At 49.2% G+C, this 19,276-nt stretch overlaps 1 protein-coding gene across 1 annotated transcript in view; it reads right to left on the bottom strand.

The window, feature by feature from the left end:
- The window catches only part of LOC140722836 (uncharacterized), a 111,959-nt gene continuing 92,683 nt past the window's right edge, over nt 1–19,276 (bottom strand). The window contains exons 9-11 of the mRNA XM_073037488.1: nt 8,113–8,262; nt 1,705–1,875; nt 1–928 (exon numbers count right to left, since the gene is read on the bottom strand). Coding sequence (XP_072893589.1) covers nt 681–928; nt 1,705–1,875; nt 8,113–8,262 — 569 coding nt within the window. The 3' untranslated portion in view covers nt 1–680. The remainder of the gene's footprint in view (nt 929–1,704; nt 1,876–8,112; nt 8,263–19,276) is intronic.

Below are 19,276 nucleotides of genomic sequence, written 5' to 3'. Positions count from 1 at the left end.
TGCGATTCACAGTCTCTTTAATTGTACAGATACAGCACGCTGTTCCCTCACAGCCAGGGGCTCCGAGTTCATCCCTGGAGACCCTCCTCCCTCCAACCCACTGCTGCTTGGGACACACTTTCCCAGGGGTGGCTGCCCCCTGCTTCCGGCTGATGCCACCTCCCACCACCCCCCACCCCACCCCAACCTCGACAGCAGCACGGGGTGGGCCCTCAACTGTTGACCTCCCCCAGCCCTATCCACCACACTTCCTTCACCCGCTGTGTACAATCTCGCACAGCCAAACTTTTCCCATTGACCTTTGCCCAGTTGATCTTTCTAACCTCTTGACCTTTGTGTCATTGGCCTCTCTTCCCCTTGCACTTTACCCTCTTGTCTCTCATCACACTTGACCTTTGCAGTTGACCTCCTTCCTTGACCTTTGTTGGTCATTTCTTTCCCTATCATACCTTTGCCCAGTTGACCCCTCTTCCCTTTGACCTTTGCCCAGTTGACCCCTCTTCCCCTTGACCTTTGTCCAGTTGGCCTCCCTCACCCCTTGACCTCCTCAAGATGGCACCTGCTCAGGCCCAGTGGTCTAAGCGAGGGGGGAGTAGGGACGGAGGCAGGTTGAGGGAGGATTGGCGGAGGGGACGAGCCTGGATCTCGAGGGCAGGAGGACCTCCCTCCTTCCCCACCCCTCACTCTGTCCACTCGTCCTCCTCGGGCTGCAGGGTGGGTGCGGAGAGATGGAGGTCCTGGCCCTCCCTGTGAGTGGCCCCAGCCTTAGGGGGGCGGGGAGGCGGCGAGGGGGGGCACACGCGGATGGACACCAGCGGTAGGAGGCAGTCTCGGCCCAGCACCTCGGAGGCCGTAAGAGTGGGGGGGCCGAGGACAGCCGGTGCTGGAGAATAGGGAATTTCCGAGGAGAGGGGCCGGGGTGCTCCGCCTGCAAAGGGAGAGAGGGTCCTGTCAATCACGGCCACAGAGGAAGGCCACCCTGTCTCCTTACCCCCTCCCCCTTATATGGCCTTCCCCCTTCTTCACCCTCATTTTCCCTCCTAACCCCGCACACCGTCCACTCCCCCACCTACATCCTCTGCCGAAACCCTGCCCACTCACCTGAAACTCACACAAACTTTCCTCCCTTTCATACCTCCTGCACCCCTCTTTCCCTCCACACTCTCCCTCCCACTTGACCCCTTCTTCCCTCTCCCCAGTTCTCTCTTCCCCTCTTGCCCAAACCTTCCTCTGCACATTCTCCCCTTCCCCCTCATCGCATCACCCCTCTCCCCTTCCATTCTCTCCCGTCTCCTCTCTCCCTTTCTTTCTATTTCTGCTTTTCCCTATCTCCAAATCCCCTTCCACCTTCTCTTTCTCTCCCTCTCTCTCTCTTCCTTCCCTCCCCAGACCCGTTTTCCTATCCCTCTCTCCCTTCCGTGCTCCCCCTCTCTTCCAGTGTATTTCCTCCACTCCCCACAAGATCCACCATCTTTTCTCATCTCCACCCACCCCTCCATGCTCCCTCTCCCCCACCGCTCTCTCCCTCCCTACCACTCATGTGCTCTCCCCTCTCCCTCTCCTCACTCCTCTTTATCAGCCTGTTCTCTCTCCCACCCCTCTCGCTTCCTCACCTCCCTTGTACTACACCGCTCTCTCTCTCTCTCCCCGTCCTTTCCCCACCACCCTTTTCTCCCCCCTCCCCACCGCCCCCACACCTCTCACCTGTGTCGAGGGAGCTGACAGCCAGGGATGAGGCCTGGCTCCAGCTCCTGGGCCTGCTGGCACCCCCGTTGGCCAGCCCCAGGCTGGGGCCTGCTCCTGAGGCCTGGGCCTCGGGTACATTCAGTGACCTGCTCTCAGGCGTCACGTCTGCGTGGTCCGTCTCCAATCCGTCTGCAGGGAAGAGGGAGAGCACGTGGGTCAGATGGGGCTGCCCTCGGCATTTCCTGCCCTGGGTTCTCATGGAGAGAGGCATCTAACAGCTCGGCGGCCAGCAACCGGTGGGGTTGTTGCAGAGGTGGGTGCTGGGCCTGCTGTTGTCATAGTAACAGCACAGAAAGAGGCCCTTCAGCCTATCTGCTCCGTGCTGACCACAACAGCATCCTCCCTGCCAGCTCCAGGGGTGACGAATACAGGACAGAGGGCTTTCTGTTTTAATGCACGCAGGTTATGGAATACGATGGGTGATGGTGTAGCACAGTTACAGACTGGCTGGGGTGATACTGTGGGCATCATTGAGTCACGGCCGAAAGAATATAGTTGAGAGCTTAACGTGCAAGAACACCCACTGTATCGAGAGGGCAGGCAAATGGGCGGGGGGGGGGGGCGGGGGTGCGGTGGCTCTGTTGGTAAAAAATGAAATTGAATGCTCAGAAGGAGGTGACAGGATTGGGAGGATGTAGAACCCTTGTGAAACTGCAGGGATAAAAATGCCCTGAAGGCTGTTGGATAGAGCAACAGTAGTCAGGATGTGGGACGTGAATTTCAATGGGAAATAGAAAAGGCATGTCAAGAGGGCAATGTTACAATCACCACGGGGGAGTTCTATATGCAGGTAGATTGGGAAAATCAGGTTACTGCTGGATCCCAAAAGAAGGAATTTGTAGAATGCCTTCGAGATGGCTTTTTAAAGCAGCTCGTGGTTGAGCCCACCAGGGAATTCCGGATTGAGTGTTGGGTAATGTCCCAGATTTGGTTAGGGAGCTTAAGGTTAAGGAAGAGTTTGGAGGCAGTGATCATGATATAATGGAATTCACCCTGTAGTTTGAGAGGGAGAAGCTAAAATCAGATGTATCAGTATTACAGTGGAGTAAAGGGAACTACAGAGGCATGAGAGAGGAGCTGGCCAAAGTTGATCGGAATGGGACGTTAGTAGGGATGATGGCAGAGCAGCAATGGCTGGAGTTTCTGGGAGGAATTCAGAAGGTGCAGGATAGAAACATCTCAGAAATGAAATATTGCGAAGGGAGGATAAGGCAACTGTGGCAAGAGAAGTCAAAGAGCATAAAATCAAAAGAGAGGGCAGCAATAAAGCAAAAATTAGACTTTAGAGGATCGTGATGCTTTTAAAAACAAATGGCAACTAAAATGTCATCAGGAGAGAAAGGATGAAATATGAAGGCAGCTAGCCAATAATATCAAAGGGGATAGCAAAAGTTTTCACAAATATACAAACAATAAAAGACAGGTGAAGAAGGTGCTTGGGGAGCTGGAAGAGCTGAGGGTAGCTAAGTCATCTGGGTGGGCGACACCCCAGGGCTCTGACTGAGATGGCTGAAGAGATTGTGGAGGCATTAGTACCGATCTTCAAGAATCAATAAATTCTAGAATAGTTCCAGAAGACTAGAAAATTGTAAAAGTCACTCCATTCTTTAAGAAGGGAGGGAGGTAGAAGGAAGGAAGTTATAGGCCTGACCTCTGAGGTTGGAATCCACTATTCAGGATAAGGTTTTGGGGTACTAGGAGGCACATGATCAAATAGGACAAAGTCAGCATGGTTTCCTCAAGGGGAAATCTTCCCTGACAAATCTGTGGAAATTCTTTGAAGAAATAACAAGCAGGATAGACAAAGGACAATCAGTTGATGTGATATGTGTGCTTGGATTTTCAGAAGGCCTTTGACAATGTGCCACACGAGGGTGCTTAACAAGCTGTGAGCCCATGGTAATACAGGGAAGATTCTGGCATGGATAAAGCAGTGGCTGATTGGCAGGAGGCAAAGACTGGGAATAAAGGGAACCTTTTCTGGCTGGCAGCCGGTAACTAGTAGTGTTCCACAGGGGTCGGTGTTGGGACCGATTCTTTTCACGTTATATGTCAATGACTGGATGATGGAATTGATGGCTTGGTGGTCCAGTTAGTGGACGATGCAAAGATGATAGGTGGAGGGGCAGGTGTAGTGTTGAGAAAGTGGAGAGGCTAGAGAAGGGCTTAAAAGATTGAGAGAATAGGCAAAGAAGTGGCAGGTATGACCATACACTTCCTGATATTACATTGCAATGGTCATGCACGCTGGCAGAAGGAATAGAGGAGTAAGCTATTTTCTAAAATGCGGCGAAAATTCAAAAATCAAAGATGCAAAATGACTTCAGAGCCCCGGTGCAGGATTCCCTAAAGGTTTACGTGTAGGTGGAGTCAGGAAGGCAAAAGAGATGTTGGCATTCATTTCAAGGGGACTAGAATATACGAGCCAGGGTGTAATGTTGAGGAACTAGTCAGACCATACTTGGAGTATTGTCAGCAGTTTTAGGCCCAGATGTGCTGCGTTGGAGAGGGTCCAGAAGAGGCTCACAAGAATGACTTGGAGAAGAAAAGAGTTAATATCAGAGGAGTATTTGATGTCTCTGGGCCTGTACTCACTGGAGTTTAGAAGAATGAGGGGGGATCTCATTGTATGAGGAGTGTTTGATGTCTCTGGGCCTGTACTCGCTGTAGTTTAGAAGAATGAGGGGAGATCTCATTGTATGAGGAGTGTTTGATGTCTCTGGGCCTGTACTCACTGGAGTATAGAAGAATGAGGGGGGATCTCATTGTATGAGGAGTGTTTGATGTCTCTGGGCCTGTACTCACTGGAGTATAGAAGAATGAGGGGAGATCTCATTGTATGAGGAGTGTTTGATGTCTCTGGGCCTGTACTCACTGGAGTTTAGAAGAATGAAGGGGGATCTCATTGTATGAGGAGTGTTTGATGTCTCTGGGCCTGTACTCACTGGAGTTTAGAAGAATGAGGGGGGATCTCATTGTATGAGGAGTGTTTGATGTCTCTGGGCCTGTACTCACTGGAGTATAGAAGAATGAGGGGGGATCTCATTGTATGAGGAGTGTTTGATGTCTCTGGGCCTGTACTCAATGGAGTTTAGAAGAATGAGGGGGGATCTCATTGTATGAGGAGTGTTTGATGTCTCTGGGCCTGTACCCACTGGAGTTTAGAAGAATGAGGGGGGATCTCATTGTATGAGGAGTGTTTGATGTCTCTGGGCCTGTACTCACTGGAGTTTAGAAGAATGAGGGGGGATCTCATTGTATGAGGAGTGTTTGATGTCTCTGGGCCTGTACTCACTGGAGTTTAGAAGAATGAGGGGGGATCTCATTGTATGAGGAGTGTTTGATGTCTCTGGGACTGTACTCACTGGAGTTTAGAAGAATGAGGGGGGATCTCATTGTATGAGGAGTGTTTGATGTCTCTGGGCATGTACTCACTGGAGTTTAGAAGAATGAGGGGGAATCTCATTGAATCTTATCGAACATTCAAAGCTTTAGATAGAGTGGATGTGGAGAAGATGTTTCCTATAGTGGAGGAGTCTCAGACCACAAAGCGCAGCCTCAGAACAAAGGGACATCCGTTTAGAACAGAGATGAGGAGAAATTTCCTTATCCACAGGGTGGTGAATCTGTGGAGGCCAGGTCACTGGGTATATTTAAAGTGGAGTTTGATCGGTTCTTGGTTAGTCAGTGTTTCAGAGGGTATCTCCTGGGTGGTGGGGTTGTTTAAAAATGGACGTCGGTTTTCTGAGGCACTGCGCCTTGAAATTGCGCTGGATGCTACGGAGGCTGACACCCGTGATGGAGCCGACTAATTTCTTCGGTCCTGTCATATCCAAGTCAGTTAGATAAATAACAGAGATCCCAATGCTGGTCCCTGCAGCATTCAGCTAGTCACTCAGAGAGTCGACCATCAGCCTCGGCTTCCACTTCGCCAGCTCCCCTGATTCAAATGCAGCCGAGCCTCCCAGATCAGGACCTTGTTAAACTCCTTCTGAATGTCCCTAGCGACAGCCTCCACTGTCCTACCTCCCTCTGTCTCACAACAACCTCTCACTCAGTGTCAATAAGACCAAGGAACTGATTGTAGGCTTCAGCAGAGGGAAGTCCATGAGCCAGTAATCGTCGGAGGATCAGAGGTGGAGAGGGTCGGTAACTTTAAATTCCCGGGTGTCACTACCTCAGAGGACCCATCATAGGAACGTTATTGCTTAAGAAAGGACGACAGTGCGTCTACTTGCTCAGGAGTCTGTGGAGGTTTGGGATGTCATTGAAAACCTGGGCAAACTTCTACAGATGTGTGGTGGAAAGTGTGCTGACTGGCTGCATTACGCCCTGGTACGGGAACACCAATGACTTTGAGTGGAAAATCCTACAAAAGGTAGTGGATTGGGCCCCGTACATCACGGGTAAAACCCTCCCAACCATTGAGCACATCTACAGGAAACATTGTCACAGGAAAGCAGCATCCTCCATCAGAGATCCTCACCACCCAGGCCACGCTCTTTTCTCACTGCTGTCATCAGGAAGAAGGTACAGGAGCCTCAGGACTCACACCACCAGGGTCAGGAACAGTTACTACCCCCCAAACATCAGGAAGAAGGTACAGGAGCCTCAGGACTCACACCACCAGGGTCAGGAACAGTTACTACCCCCCAATCATCAGGCTCCTGAACAAAAGGGGATAGCGACTCTCATTCTACTGAGATTCCCACAACCGATGGTCTCACTTTAAGGACTCTTTATCTTGTTATTTCATGCCCTCGTCATCTATTGCTATTTATTTGTATCTGTATTCGCACAGTTTATTGTTCAATGATCCTGTTTACAGTTACTGTTCTATAGATTTGCCGAGCATGCCCGCAGAAAAATTAATCTCGGGGTTGTAGGTACTCAGATAATAAATTTAAATTTGAACTTTGAACTTTATGTATCACCTCAGTACCTTTTCAAAAACCTCCCAAACACCTGTCTGACATGATTGATGGCTGATCTTATCGGTCAGAATTCCCTGCAGGATGTCAGGCTCCTGTCTGACATGAGTGATGGCTGATCTTATCGGAGGGCTGAAGGTTTGAGTTCCCATGAGTACACATCACCAGTCCCATCTGTCCTGGTCCACGGCAAAGAAAGCCCAGCCAGAGGCCGAGGAAACGTGGCAAGGCCCCGTTGACCCTCGCCGATCGTTATCAACGTACCACAGAAAGCATCGCGGCTCTGCACAACAACTGCTCTGTCCGTGACCGTGAAAAATCAGAGTTGTGGGCACAGCTCAGTAGATCACGGAAACCAGCCTCCCCCCCGCCTACTCTGTCTACACTTCCCACTGCCTCAGTGAAGCACCCAGTACAATCAAAAAGCACCCACCCACCCCAGGCATTCTCTCCTCTCCCCCTCCCATTGAGCAGTAGATACAAAAGTCTGAAAGCACGTACCACCAGGCTCAAGGACAGCTTCTACCCCCACTGTCATCAGAACATTGAATTGTCCCGTAGTACCATAAGATAGGCTCTTGACCTCACACTCTACCTGGTTAGAGCCTTGCATCTCACTGTCAGCCTGCACTACACTTTCTCTGTAGCTGCGACACTCTTATGCATTCTGTTATTGTTTGACCTTGTTCTGCCTCAATACACTGTGTAATGATGTGATCTGTGTGAACGATATACAAGACAAGATTGTCACTGTATCTCGGTAAATGTCAACAATAATAAACCAATTCCAATTCTGTTATTGTTTGACCTTGTTCTGCCTCAATACACTGTGTAATGATGTGATCTGTGTGAACGATATACAAGACAAGATTGTCACTGTATCTCAGTACACATCAACAATAATAAACCAATTCCAATTCTGTTATTGTTTGACCTTGTTCCACCTCAATACACTGTGTAATGATGTGATCTGTGTGAATGATATACAAGACAAGATTGTCACTGTATCTCGGTAAATGTCAACAATAATAAACCAATTCCAATTCTGTTATTGTTTGACCTTGTTCTACCTCAATACACTGTGTAATGATGTGATCTGTGTGAACGATATACAAGACAAGATTGTCACTGTATCTCGGTACACGTCAACAATAATAAACCAATTCCAATTCTGTTATTGTTTGACCTTGTTCTACCTCAGTACACTGTGTAATGATGTGATCTGTGTGAACGATATACAAGACAAGATTGTCACTGTATCTCAGTACACGTCAACAATAATAAACCAATTCCCATTTCTAACCCTTGCTTTTGGTTCAGCCTGGTTCTCTCCCCAGCCCTCATCCCGAACCTCCAGGAGAGGTGCTAGAGAGTGGGCAGGAGGACCCAGCACAGGACAGGTGGGGGTGATGGTGACAGCTGAGACAAAACATACCTTCGTCCATGACATCTGTTGCCCAGACATCCGGCTTGTGGCACTTCTGGGCCCCGACAGGCGTCTGACTGAGGATCTCACTGACTGTCATGCGGGAGTATGGGCGGAGATTCTCGTACACCATCGTCTGGGGCAGGCTACGTGAGCTACCTGTCAGGGAAGGAGGGGTGGAGGGAAAGAGTGGGGTGACGTAGAGGGGGTGAGGGAAGAGGATATGCAGTGAGTGATGTGACACAGCACAAAACCCAGATGCTCTCTCCCCACTCATACTGAGACGTTAAACCCCAGACACTGTCTCCCCATTCAGACAGTGACAATAAACCCATTCAGACAGAGAAATTAAGAACTAGATGCTGTGTCCTGATTCAGTGTCGTTAAACCCCAGATGCTGTCTCCCCATTCAGACATTGACACTAAACCCCAGACGCTGTCTCCCCATTCAGACATTGACAGTAAGCCCCAGATGCTGTCTCCCCATTCAGACATTGACACTAAACCCCAGATGCTGTCTCCCCATTCAGACATTGACACTAAACCCCAGATGCTGTCTCCCCATTCAGACATTGATACTAAACCCCAGACGCTGTCTCCCCATTCAGACATTGACACTAAACCCCAGACGATGTCTCCCCATTCAGACATTGACTGTAAACTCCAGACGCGGCCTCTCGATTCAGACATTCATAGTAAGCCCCAGACGCTGTCTCCCCATTCAGACAGTGACAATAAACCCATTCAGACAGAGAAATTAAGAACTAGATGCTGTGTCCTGATTCAGTGTCGTTAAACCCCAGATGCTGTCTCCCCATTCAGACATTGACACTAAACCCCAGATGCTGTCTCCCCATTCAGACATTGACAGTAAGCCCCAGATGCTGTCTCCCCACTCACACAATGACAGTAAACCCCAAACGCTGTGTCCCCATTCAGACATTGACAATAAACCCCAGATGCTGTCTCCCCATTCAGACATTGACAGTAAGCCCCAGATGCTGTCTCCCCACTCACACAATGACACTAAACCCCAAACGCTGTGTCCCCATTCAGACATTGACACTAAACCCCAGATGGTGTCGCCCCATTCAGACATTGCTAGTAAGCCCCAGATGCTGTCTCCCCACTCAGACATTGACACTAAACCCCAGACGCTGTGTCCCCATTCAGACATTGACACTAAACCCCAGGCGCTGTCTCCCCATTCAGACATTGACACTAAACCCCAGACGCTGTCTCCCATTCAGACATTGACTGTAAACTCCAGACGCTGCCTCTCGATTCAGACATTCATAGTAAGCCCCAGATGCTGTCTCCCCATTCAGACATTGACAGTAAACCCCAGAAGATGTCTCCCCATTCGGACATTGACACTGAACCTGAAACGATGTCTCCCCATTCAGACATTGACAGAAAGCCCCAGATGCTGTTTCCCCATTCAGACATTGACACTAAACCCAGACGCTGTCTCCCCATTCGGATATTGACAGTAAGCCCCAGATGCTGTCTCCCCACTCAGACATTGACACTAAACCCCAGACGCTGTCTCCCATTCAGACATTGACTGTAAACTCCAGACGCGGCCTCTCGATTCAGACATTCATAGTAAGCCCCAGACGCTGTCTCCCCATTCAGACATTGATAGTAAACCCCAGAAGCTGTCTCCCCATTCGGACATTGACACTGAACCCCAAACGATGTCTCCCCATTCAGACATTGACACTAAACCCAGACGCTGTCTCCCCATTCGGATATTGACAGTAAGTCCCAGACGCTGTCTCTCCATTCAGACATTGCTAGTAAGCCCCAGATGCTGTCTCCCCACTCAGACATTGAGACTAAACCCCAGACGCTGTGTCCCCATTCAGACATTGACACTAAACCCCAGACTTTGTTTCCGCATTCAGACATTGACTCCAAAACCCCAGACGATGTCTCCCCATTCAGACATTGACACTAAACCCCAGACGCTGTCTCCCATTCAGACATTAACTGAAAACCCCAGACGCTGTCTCCCCATTCAGACATTGACTGTAAACTCCAGACGCTGTCTCTCGATTCAGACATTGACAGAAAACCCTAAACGCAGTCCCCCCATTCAGAGATTGACAGTAAACCACAGAATATGTCTCCCCATTCAGACATTCATAGTAAGCCCCAGACGCTGTCTCCCCATTCAGACATTGATAGTAAACCCCAGAAGCTGTCTCCCCATTCGGGCATTGACACTAAACCCCAGACGATGTCTCCCCATTCAGACATTGACAGTAAGCCCCAGATGCTGTCTCCCCATTCGGACATTGACACTAAATCCCAGACGCTGCCTCCCCATTCAGACATTGATAGTAAACCCCAGAAGCTGTCTCCCCATTCGGACATTGACAGTAAGCCCTAGACGCTGTCTCCACATTCAGACATTGACACTAAACCCCAGACGCTGTCTCGCCATTCAGACATTGATACTAAACCCAGAAGTTGTCACTCCATTCGGACATTGACACTAAACCCGAGACATTGTCTCTCCATTCGGACATTGACACTAAACCCCAGACACTGTCTCCCCATTCAGACATTGACAGTAAACCTCAGACGCTGTCTCCCCATTCAGTCATTGACTGTAAACTCCAGACGCTGTCTCCCCATTCAGACATTGATACTAAACCCCAGACGTTGTCTCTCCATTTGGACATTGACACTAAACACGAGACACTGTCTCACCATTCAGATATTGACAGTAAGCCCCAGATGCTGTCTTCACATTCAGACATTGACACTAAACCCCAGACGCTGTCTCCCCATTCAGACATTGTCTGTAAACTCCAGACGCTGTCTCCCCATTCGGATATTGACACTAAACCCCAGAAGCTGTCCCCCCATTCAGATATTGATAGTAAGCCTCAGATGCTGTCTTCACATTCAGACATTGACACTAAACCCCAGACGCTGTCTCCCCATTCAGACATTGACTGTAAACTCCAGACGCTGTCTCCCCATTCGGATATTGACACTAAACCCCAGAAGCTGTCTCCCCATTCAGATATTGACAGTAAGCCCCAGATGCTGTCTTCACATTCAGACATTGACACTAAACCCCAGACGCTGTCTCCCCATTCAGACATTGACTGTAAACTCCAGACGCTGTCTCCCCATTCGGACATTGACACTAAACCCCAGACGCTGTCTCCCCATTCAGACATTGACACTAAACCCCAGACGCTGTCTCCCCATTCAGACATTGACAGTAAGCCCCAGACACTGTCTCCCCATTCAGACATTGACACTAAACCCCAGACGTTGTCACTCCATTCGGACATTGACACTAAACCCCAGACGTTGTCACTCCATTCGGAAATTGACACTAAACCCCATACACTGTCTCCCCATTCAGACATTGATACTAAACCCAGACGTTGTCACTCCATTCGGAAATTGACACTAAACACCAGACACTGTCTCCCCATTCAGACATTGATACTAAACCCAGACGTTGTCACTCCATTCGGACATTGACACTAAACCCCAGACGTTGTCACTCCATTCGGACATTGACACTAAACCCCAGACGTTGTCTCTCCATTCGGACATTGACAGTAAACGCCAGACACTGTCTCCCCATTCAGACATTGATACTAATCCCAGACGTTGTCACTCCATTCGGACATTGACACTAAACCCTAGACGTTGTCTCTCCATTCGGACATTGACATTAAACCCCAGACACTATCTCCCCATCCAGACATTGACAGTAAACCCCAGACGCTCTCACCATTCAGACATTGATAGTAAGCCTCAGACGCTGTCTCCCCATTCAGTCATTGACTGTAAACTCCAGACGCTGTCTCCCCATTCAGATATTGATCCTAAACCCCAGACATTGTCTCTCCATTCGGACATTGACACTAAACACCAGACACTGTCTCCCCATTTGGACATTGACAGTAAGCCCCACATACTGTCTCCCCATCCAGACATTGACACGAAACCCCAGACGCTGTTTCCCCATTCAGACATTGACACTAAACCCCAGACATTGTTTCCCCATTCAGACATTGACACTAAACCCCTGACATTGTATTCCCATTCAGACATTGACACGAAACCCCAGACATTGTTTCCACATTCAGACATTGACACTAAACCCCAGACGCTGTCTCCCCATTCAGACATTGACACTAAACCCCTGACATTGTATTCCCATTCAGACATTGACACTAAACCCCAGATGCTGTCTCCCCATTCAGACATTGACACTAAACCCCAGACATTGTTTCCCCATTCAGACATTGACAGTAAACCCCAGCCACTGTCTGTACATTCAGATGTTGACAGTAAGCCACAGACGCTGTATCCCCATTCAGACATTGACACTAAACCCCAGACGCTGTCTCCCATTCAGACATTGACAAAAAACTCCAGACGCTGTCTCCCCATTCAGACATTGACACTAAACCCCAGACGCTGTCTCCCATTCAGACATTGACAAAAAACGCCAGACGCTGTCTCCCCATTCAGACATTGACACTAAACACCAGACGCTGTCTCCGCATTCAGACATTGACAGTAAGCCCCAGATGCTGTCTCCACATTCAGACATTGACACTAAACCCCAGACGTTGTCACTCCATTTGGACATTGACACTAAACACCAGACACTGTCTCACCATTCAGAGATTGACAGTAAGCCCCAGATGCTGTCTTCACATTCAGACATTGACACTAAACCCCAGATGCTGTCTCCCCATTCTGACATTGACAGTAAACCCCAGAAGCTCTCACCATTCAGACATTGATAGTAAGCCTCAAATGCTGTCTCCCCATTCAGTCATTGACTGTAAACTCCAGACGCTGTCTCCCCATTCGGACATTGACACTAAACCCCAGAAGCTGTCTCCCCATTCAGATATTGATAGTAAACCCCAGAAGCTGTCTCCCCATTCGGACATTGACACTAAACCCCAGACGCTGTCTCCCCATTCAGACATTGACACTAAACCCCAGACGTTGTCACTCCATTCGGACATTGACAGTAAACCCCAGACGTTGTCACTCCATTCGGAAATTGACACTAAACCCCATACACCGTCTCCCCATTCAGACATTGATACTAAACCCAGACGTTGTCACTCCATTCGGACATTGACACTAAACCCCAGACGTTGTCACTCAATTCGGAAATTGACACTAAACCCCAGACACTGTCTCCCCATTCAGACATTGATACTAAACCCAGACGTTGTCACTCCATTCGGACATTGACACTAAACCCCAGACGTTGTCTCTCCATTCGGACATTGACACTAAACCCCAGACGCTGTCTCCCCATTCAGACATTGACAGTAAACCCCAGAAGCTCTCACCATTCAGACATTGATAGTAAGCCTCAGACGCTGTCTCCCCATTCAGTCATTGACTGTAAACTCCAGACGCTGTCTCCCCATTCAGATATTGATCCTAAACCCCAGACATTGTCTCTCCATTCGGACATTGACACGAAACACCAGACACTGTCTCCCCATTTGGACATTGACAGTAAGCCCCACATACTGTCTCCCCATCCAGTCATTGACACTAAACCCCAGACATTGTTTCCCCATTCAGACATTGACAATAAACCCCAGCCGCTGTCTGTACATTCAGATGTTGACAGTAAGCCACAGACGCTGTCTCCCCATTCAGACATTGACACTAAACCCCAGACGCTGTCTCCCATTCAGACATTGACAACAAACCCCAGACGCTGTCTCCCCATTCAGACATTGACACTAAACCCCTGACGCTGTCTCCCATTCAGACATTGACAAAAAACGCCAGACGCTGTCTCCCCATTCAGACATTGACTGTAAACCCCAGACGCTGTCTCTCCATTCAGACATTGACAGAAAACCCAAGACGCTGTCGCCCCATTCAGACATTGACAGTAAACCCCAGGCGCTGTCTCCCCATTCGGACATTGATAGTAAACCCGAGACGCTGTAACCCGATTCAGACATCGAAACTAAACCCCAGACGCTGTCTCCCCATTCAGAAGTTGATACTAAACCCCAGAAGCTGTCTCCCCATTCGGACATTGACACTAAACCCCAGACGCTGTCTCCCCAATTCGGACATTGACACGAAACCCCAGACGCTGTCTCCCCATTCGGACATTGAAACTAAAGCCCCCAAACGCTGTCTCCCCATTCAGACATTGACTGAAAACCCCAGACGCTGACTCCAATTCAGACATTGACTGTAAACTCCAGACGCTGTCTCTCGATTCAGACATTGACAGAAAACCCCAGACGCTGACCCACCATTCAGACATTGACAGTAAGCCGCAGATGTTGTCTCCCCATTCAGACATTGACTGTAAACCCCAGACGCTGTCTCCCATTCAGACATTGACAAAAAACTCCAGACGCTGTCTCCCCATCCAGACATTGACACTGAACCCCAGACGCTACCTCCCCATTCAGACATTGACAGTAAACCACAGACGCTGTCTCCCCATTTGGACATTGACTCTAAACCCCAGACCCTGCTCCCCATTCGGACATTGACACTAAACCCCAGACGCTGTCTCCCCATTCAGACATTGACACTAAACCCCAGAAGCTGACTCCCCATTCGGACATTGACACTAAACCCCAGATGCTGTCTCCCCATTCAGACATTGACTCTAAACCCCAGACGATGTCTCCCCATTCAGACATTGACACTAAACCCCAGACGCTGTCTCCCATTCAGACATTGACTGAAAACCCCAGATGTTGTCTCCGCATTCAGACATTGACTGTAAACCCCAGACGCTGTCTCTCCATTCAGACATTGACAGAAAACCGTAGACGCTGTCTCCCCATCCAGACATTGACAGTAAACCCCAGACGCTCTCACCATTCAGACATTGATAGTAAGCCTCAGACGCTGTCTCCCCATTCAGTCATTGACTGTAAACTCCAGACCCTGTCTCCTCATTCAGATATTGATACTAAACCCCAGACGTTGTCTCTCCATTCGGACATTGACACTAAACACCAGACACTGTCTCACCATTCAGACATTGACAGTAAACCCCAGACACTATCTCCCCAATTCGGACATTGACACGAAACCCCAGACGCTGTCTCCCCATTCGGACATTGAAACTAATGCCCCCAAACGCTGTCTCCCCATTCAGACATTGACAGTAAGCCGCAGACGTTGTCTCCCCATCCAGACATTGACAATGAACCCCAGACTCTGTCTCCCTTTCAGACATTGACAGTAAACCACAGACGCTGTCTCCCCATTTGGACATTGACACTAAACGCCAGACCCTGCTCCCCATTCGGACATTGACACTAAACCCCAGACGCTGTCTCCCCATTCAGACATTGACACTAAACCCCAGACGCAGTCTCCCCATTCAGACATTGACACTAAACCCCAGAAGCTGACTCCCCATTCGGACATTGACACTAAACCCCAGATGCTGTCTCCCCATTCAGACATTGACTCTAAACCCCAGACGATGTCTCCCCATTCAGACATTGACACTAAACCCCAGACGCTGTCTCCCATTCAGACATTGACTGAAAACCCCAGATGTTGTCTCCGCATTCAGACATTGACTGTAAACCCCAGACGCTGTCTCTCCATTCAGACATTGACAGTAAGCCGCAGATGTTGTCTCCCCATTCAGACATTGACTGTAAACCCCAGACGCTCTCTCCATTCAGACATTGACAGTAAGCCGCAGATGTTGTCTCCCCATTCAGACATTGACTGTAAACCCCAGACGCTGTCTCTCCATTCAGACATTGACAGAAAACCCTAGACGCTGTCGCCCCATTCAGACATTCACTGTAAACCCCAGACGCTGTCTCTCCATTTGGACATTGACAGTAAACGCCAGACCCTGCTCCCCATTCGGACATTGACACTAAACCCCAGACGCTGTCTCCCCATTCAGACATTGACACTAAACCCCAGAAGCTGACTCCCCATTCGGACATTGACACTAAACCCCAGATGCTGTCTCCCCATTCAGACATTGACTCTAAACCCCAGACGATATCTCCCCATTCAGACATTGACACTAAACCCCAGACGCTGTCTCCCATTCAGACATTGACTGAAAACCCCAGATGTTGTCTCCGCATTCAGACATTGACTGTAAACCCCAGACGCTGTCTCTCCATTCAGACATTGACAGAAAACCGTAAACGCTGTCTCCCCATCCAGACACTGACAGTAAACCCCAGACGCTCTCACCATTCAGACATTGATAGTAAGCCTCAGACGCTGTCTCCCCATTCAGTCATTGACTGTAAACTCCAGACCCTGTCTCCTCATTCAGATATTGATACTAAACCCCAGACGTTGTCTCTCCATTCGGACATTGACACTAAACACCAGACACTGTCTCACCATTCAGACATTGACAGTAAACCCCAGACACTATCTCCCCAATTCGGACATTGACACGAAACCCCAGACGCTGTCTCCCCATTCGGACATTGAAACTAAAGCCCCCAAACGCTGTCTCTCCATTCAGACATTGACAGTAAGCCGCAGACGTTGTCTCCCCATCCAGACATTGACAATGAACCCCAGACTCTGTCTCCCTTTCAGACATTGACAGTAAACCACAGACGCTGTCTCCCCATTCGGACATTGACACTAAACGCCAGACCCTGCTCCCCATTCGGACATTGACACTAAACCCCAGACGCTGTCTCCCCATTCAGACATTGACACTAAACCCCAGAAGCTGACTCCCCATTCGGACATTGACACTAAACCCCAGATGCTGTCTCCCCATTCAGACATTGACTCTAAACCCCAGACGATGTCTCCCCATTCAGACATTGACACTAAACCCCAGACGCTGTCTCCCATTCAGACATTGACTGAAAACCCCAGATGTTGTCTCCGCATTCAGACATTGACTGTAAACCCCAGACGCTGTCTCTCCATTCAGACATTGACAGTAAGCCGCAGATGTTGTCTCCCCATTCAGACATTGACTGTAAACCCCAGACGCTGTCTCCCCATTCAGACATTGACTGTAAACCCCAGACGCCCTCTCCATTCAGACATTGACAGTAAGCCGCAGATGTTGTCTCCCCATTCAGACATTGACTGTAAACCCCAGACGCTGTCTCTCCATTCAGACATTGACAGAAAACCCTAGAGGCTGTCGCCCCATTCAGACATTCACTGTAAACCCCAGACGCTGTCTCTCCATTCAGACATTCACAGTAAACCCCAGACGCTGACTCCCCATTCGGACATTGATAGTAAGCCCGAGACACTGTAACCCCATTCAGCCATTGACACTAAACCACAGACGCTGTCTCCCCATTTGGACATTGACACTAAACGCCAGACGCTGTCTCCCCATTCGGACATTGACACTAAACTCCAGACGCTGTCTCCCCATTCAGACATTGACACTATCCCCAGAAGCTGTCTCCCCATTCGGACATTGACACTAAAACCCAGATGCTGTCTGCCCATTCAGACATTGACTCTAAACCCCAGACGATGTCTCCCATTCAGACATTGACTGAAAACCCCAGATGTTGTCTCCACATTCAGACATTGACTGTAAACCCCAGACGCTGTCTCTCCATTCAGACTTTGACAGAAAACTGTAGACGCTGTCTCCCCATTCAGACATTGACAGTAAAACCCAGACGCTGTCTCCCCATTTGGACATTGATAGTAAGCACGAGACGCTGTAACCAGATTCAGACATCGACACTAAACCCCAGACGCTGTCTCCCCATTCAGACATTGACACTAAACCCCAGAAGCTGTCTCCCCATTCAGACGTTGATACTAAACCCCAGAAGCTGTCTCCCCATTCGGACATTGAAACTAAACCCCAGACGCTGTCTCACCATTCAGACATTGACACTAAACCCCAGACGCTGCCTCCCCATTCAGACATTGACAGTAAACCACAGACGCTATCTCCCCATTCAGACATTGACACTAAACCCCAGAAGCTGTCTCCCCATTCAGACATTGACTCTAAACCCTAGACGCTGTCCCACCATTCAGACATTGACAGTAAGACGCAGATGTTGTCTCCCCATTCAGACATCGACACTAAACCCCAGACGCTGTCTCCCCATTCAGACATTGACACTAAACCCCAGAAGCTGTCTCCCCATTCAGACGTTGATACTAAACCCCAGAAGCTGTCTCCCCATTCGGACATTGACACTAAACCCCAGACGCTGTCATCCAATTCGGACATTGACACGAAACCCCAGACGCTGTCTCCCCATTCGGATCTTGAAACTAAACCCCAGACGCTGTCTCCCCAATCGGCCATTGATAGTAAACCCCAGATGCTGTCTCTCCATTCAGACATGACAGTAAACCCTAGTCGCTGTCTCCCCATTCAGATATTCACAGTAAGCCGTAGACGTTGTCTCCCCATCCAGACATTGACACTGAAACCCAGACGCCGTCTCCCATCCAGACATTGACAGTAAACCCCAGACGCTCTCACCATTCAGACATTGATAGTAAGCCTCAGACGCTGTCTCCCCATTCAGTCATTGACTGTAAACTCCAGACCCTGTCTCCTCATTCAGATATTGATACTAAACCCCAGACGTTGTCTCTCCATTCGGACATTGACACTAAACACCAGACACTGTCTCACCATTCAGACATTGACAGTAAGCCCCAGACGCTGTCTCCCCATTCAAACATTGACAGTAAACCCCAGACACTATTTCCCCATTCGGACATTGACACTAAACCCCAGACTTTGTTTCCCCATTCAGACATTGACACTAAACCCCAGACGCTGGCTCCCCATTCAGACATTGACAAAAAACCCCAGACGATGTCTCCCATTCAGACATTGTCAATAAAACCCAGACGCTGTCTCCCCATTCAGACATTGACAGCAAACCCCAGACGCTGTCTCTCCATTCAGACATTGACAGTAAGCCGCAGATGTTGTCTCCCCATTCAGACATTGACTGTAAAACCCAGACGCTGTCTCTCCATTCAGACATTGACAGTAAGCCGCAGATGTTGTCTCCCCATTCAGACATTGACTGTAAACCCCAGACGCTGTCTCTCCATTCAGACATTGACGGAAAACCCTAGACGCTGTCGCCCCATTCAGACATTCACTGTAAACCCCAGACGCTGTCTCTCCATTCAGACATTCACAGTAAAC

Source organism: Hemitrygon akajei, unplaced genomic scaffold, assembly GCF_048418815.1.
Source record: "Hemitrygon akajei unplaced genomic scaffold, sHemAka1.3 Scf000090, whole genome shotgun sequence".
NCBI lineage: Eukaryota > Metazoa > Chordata > Chondrichthyes > Myliobatiformes > Dasyatidae > Hemitrygon > Hemitrygon akajei.
This window is presented reverse-complemented; position numbering and strand designations above follow the sequence as displayed.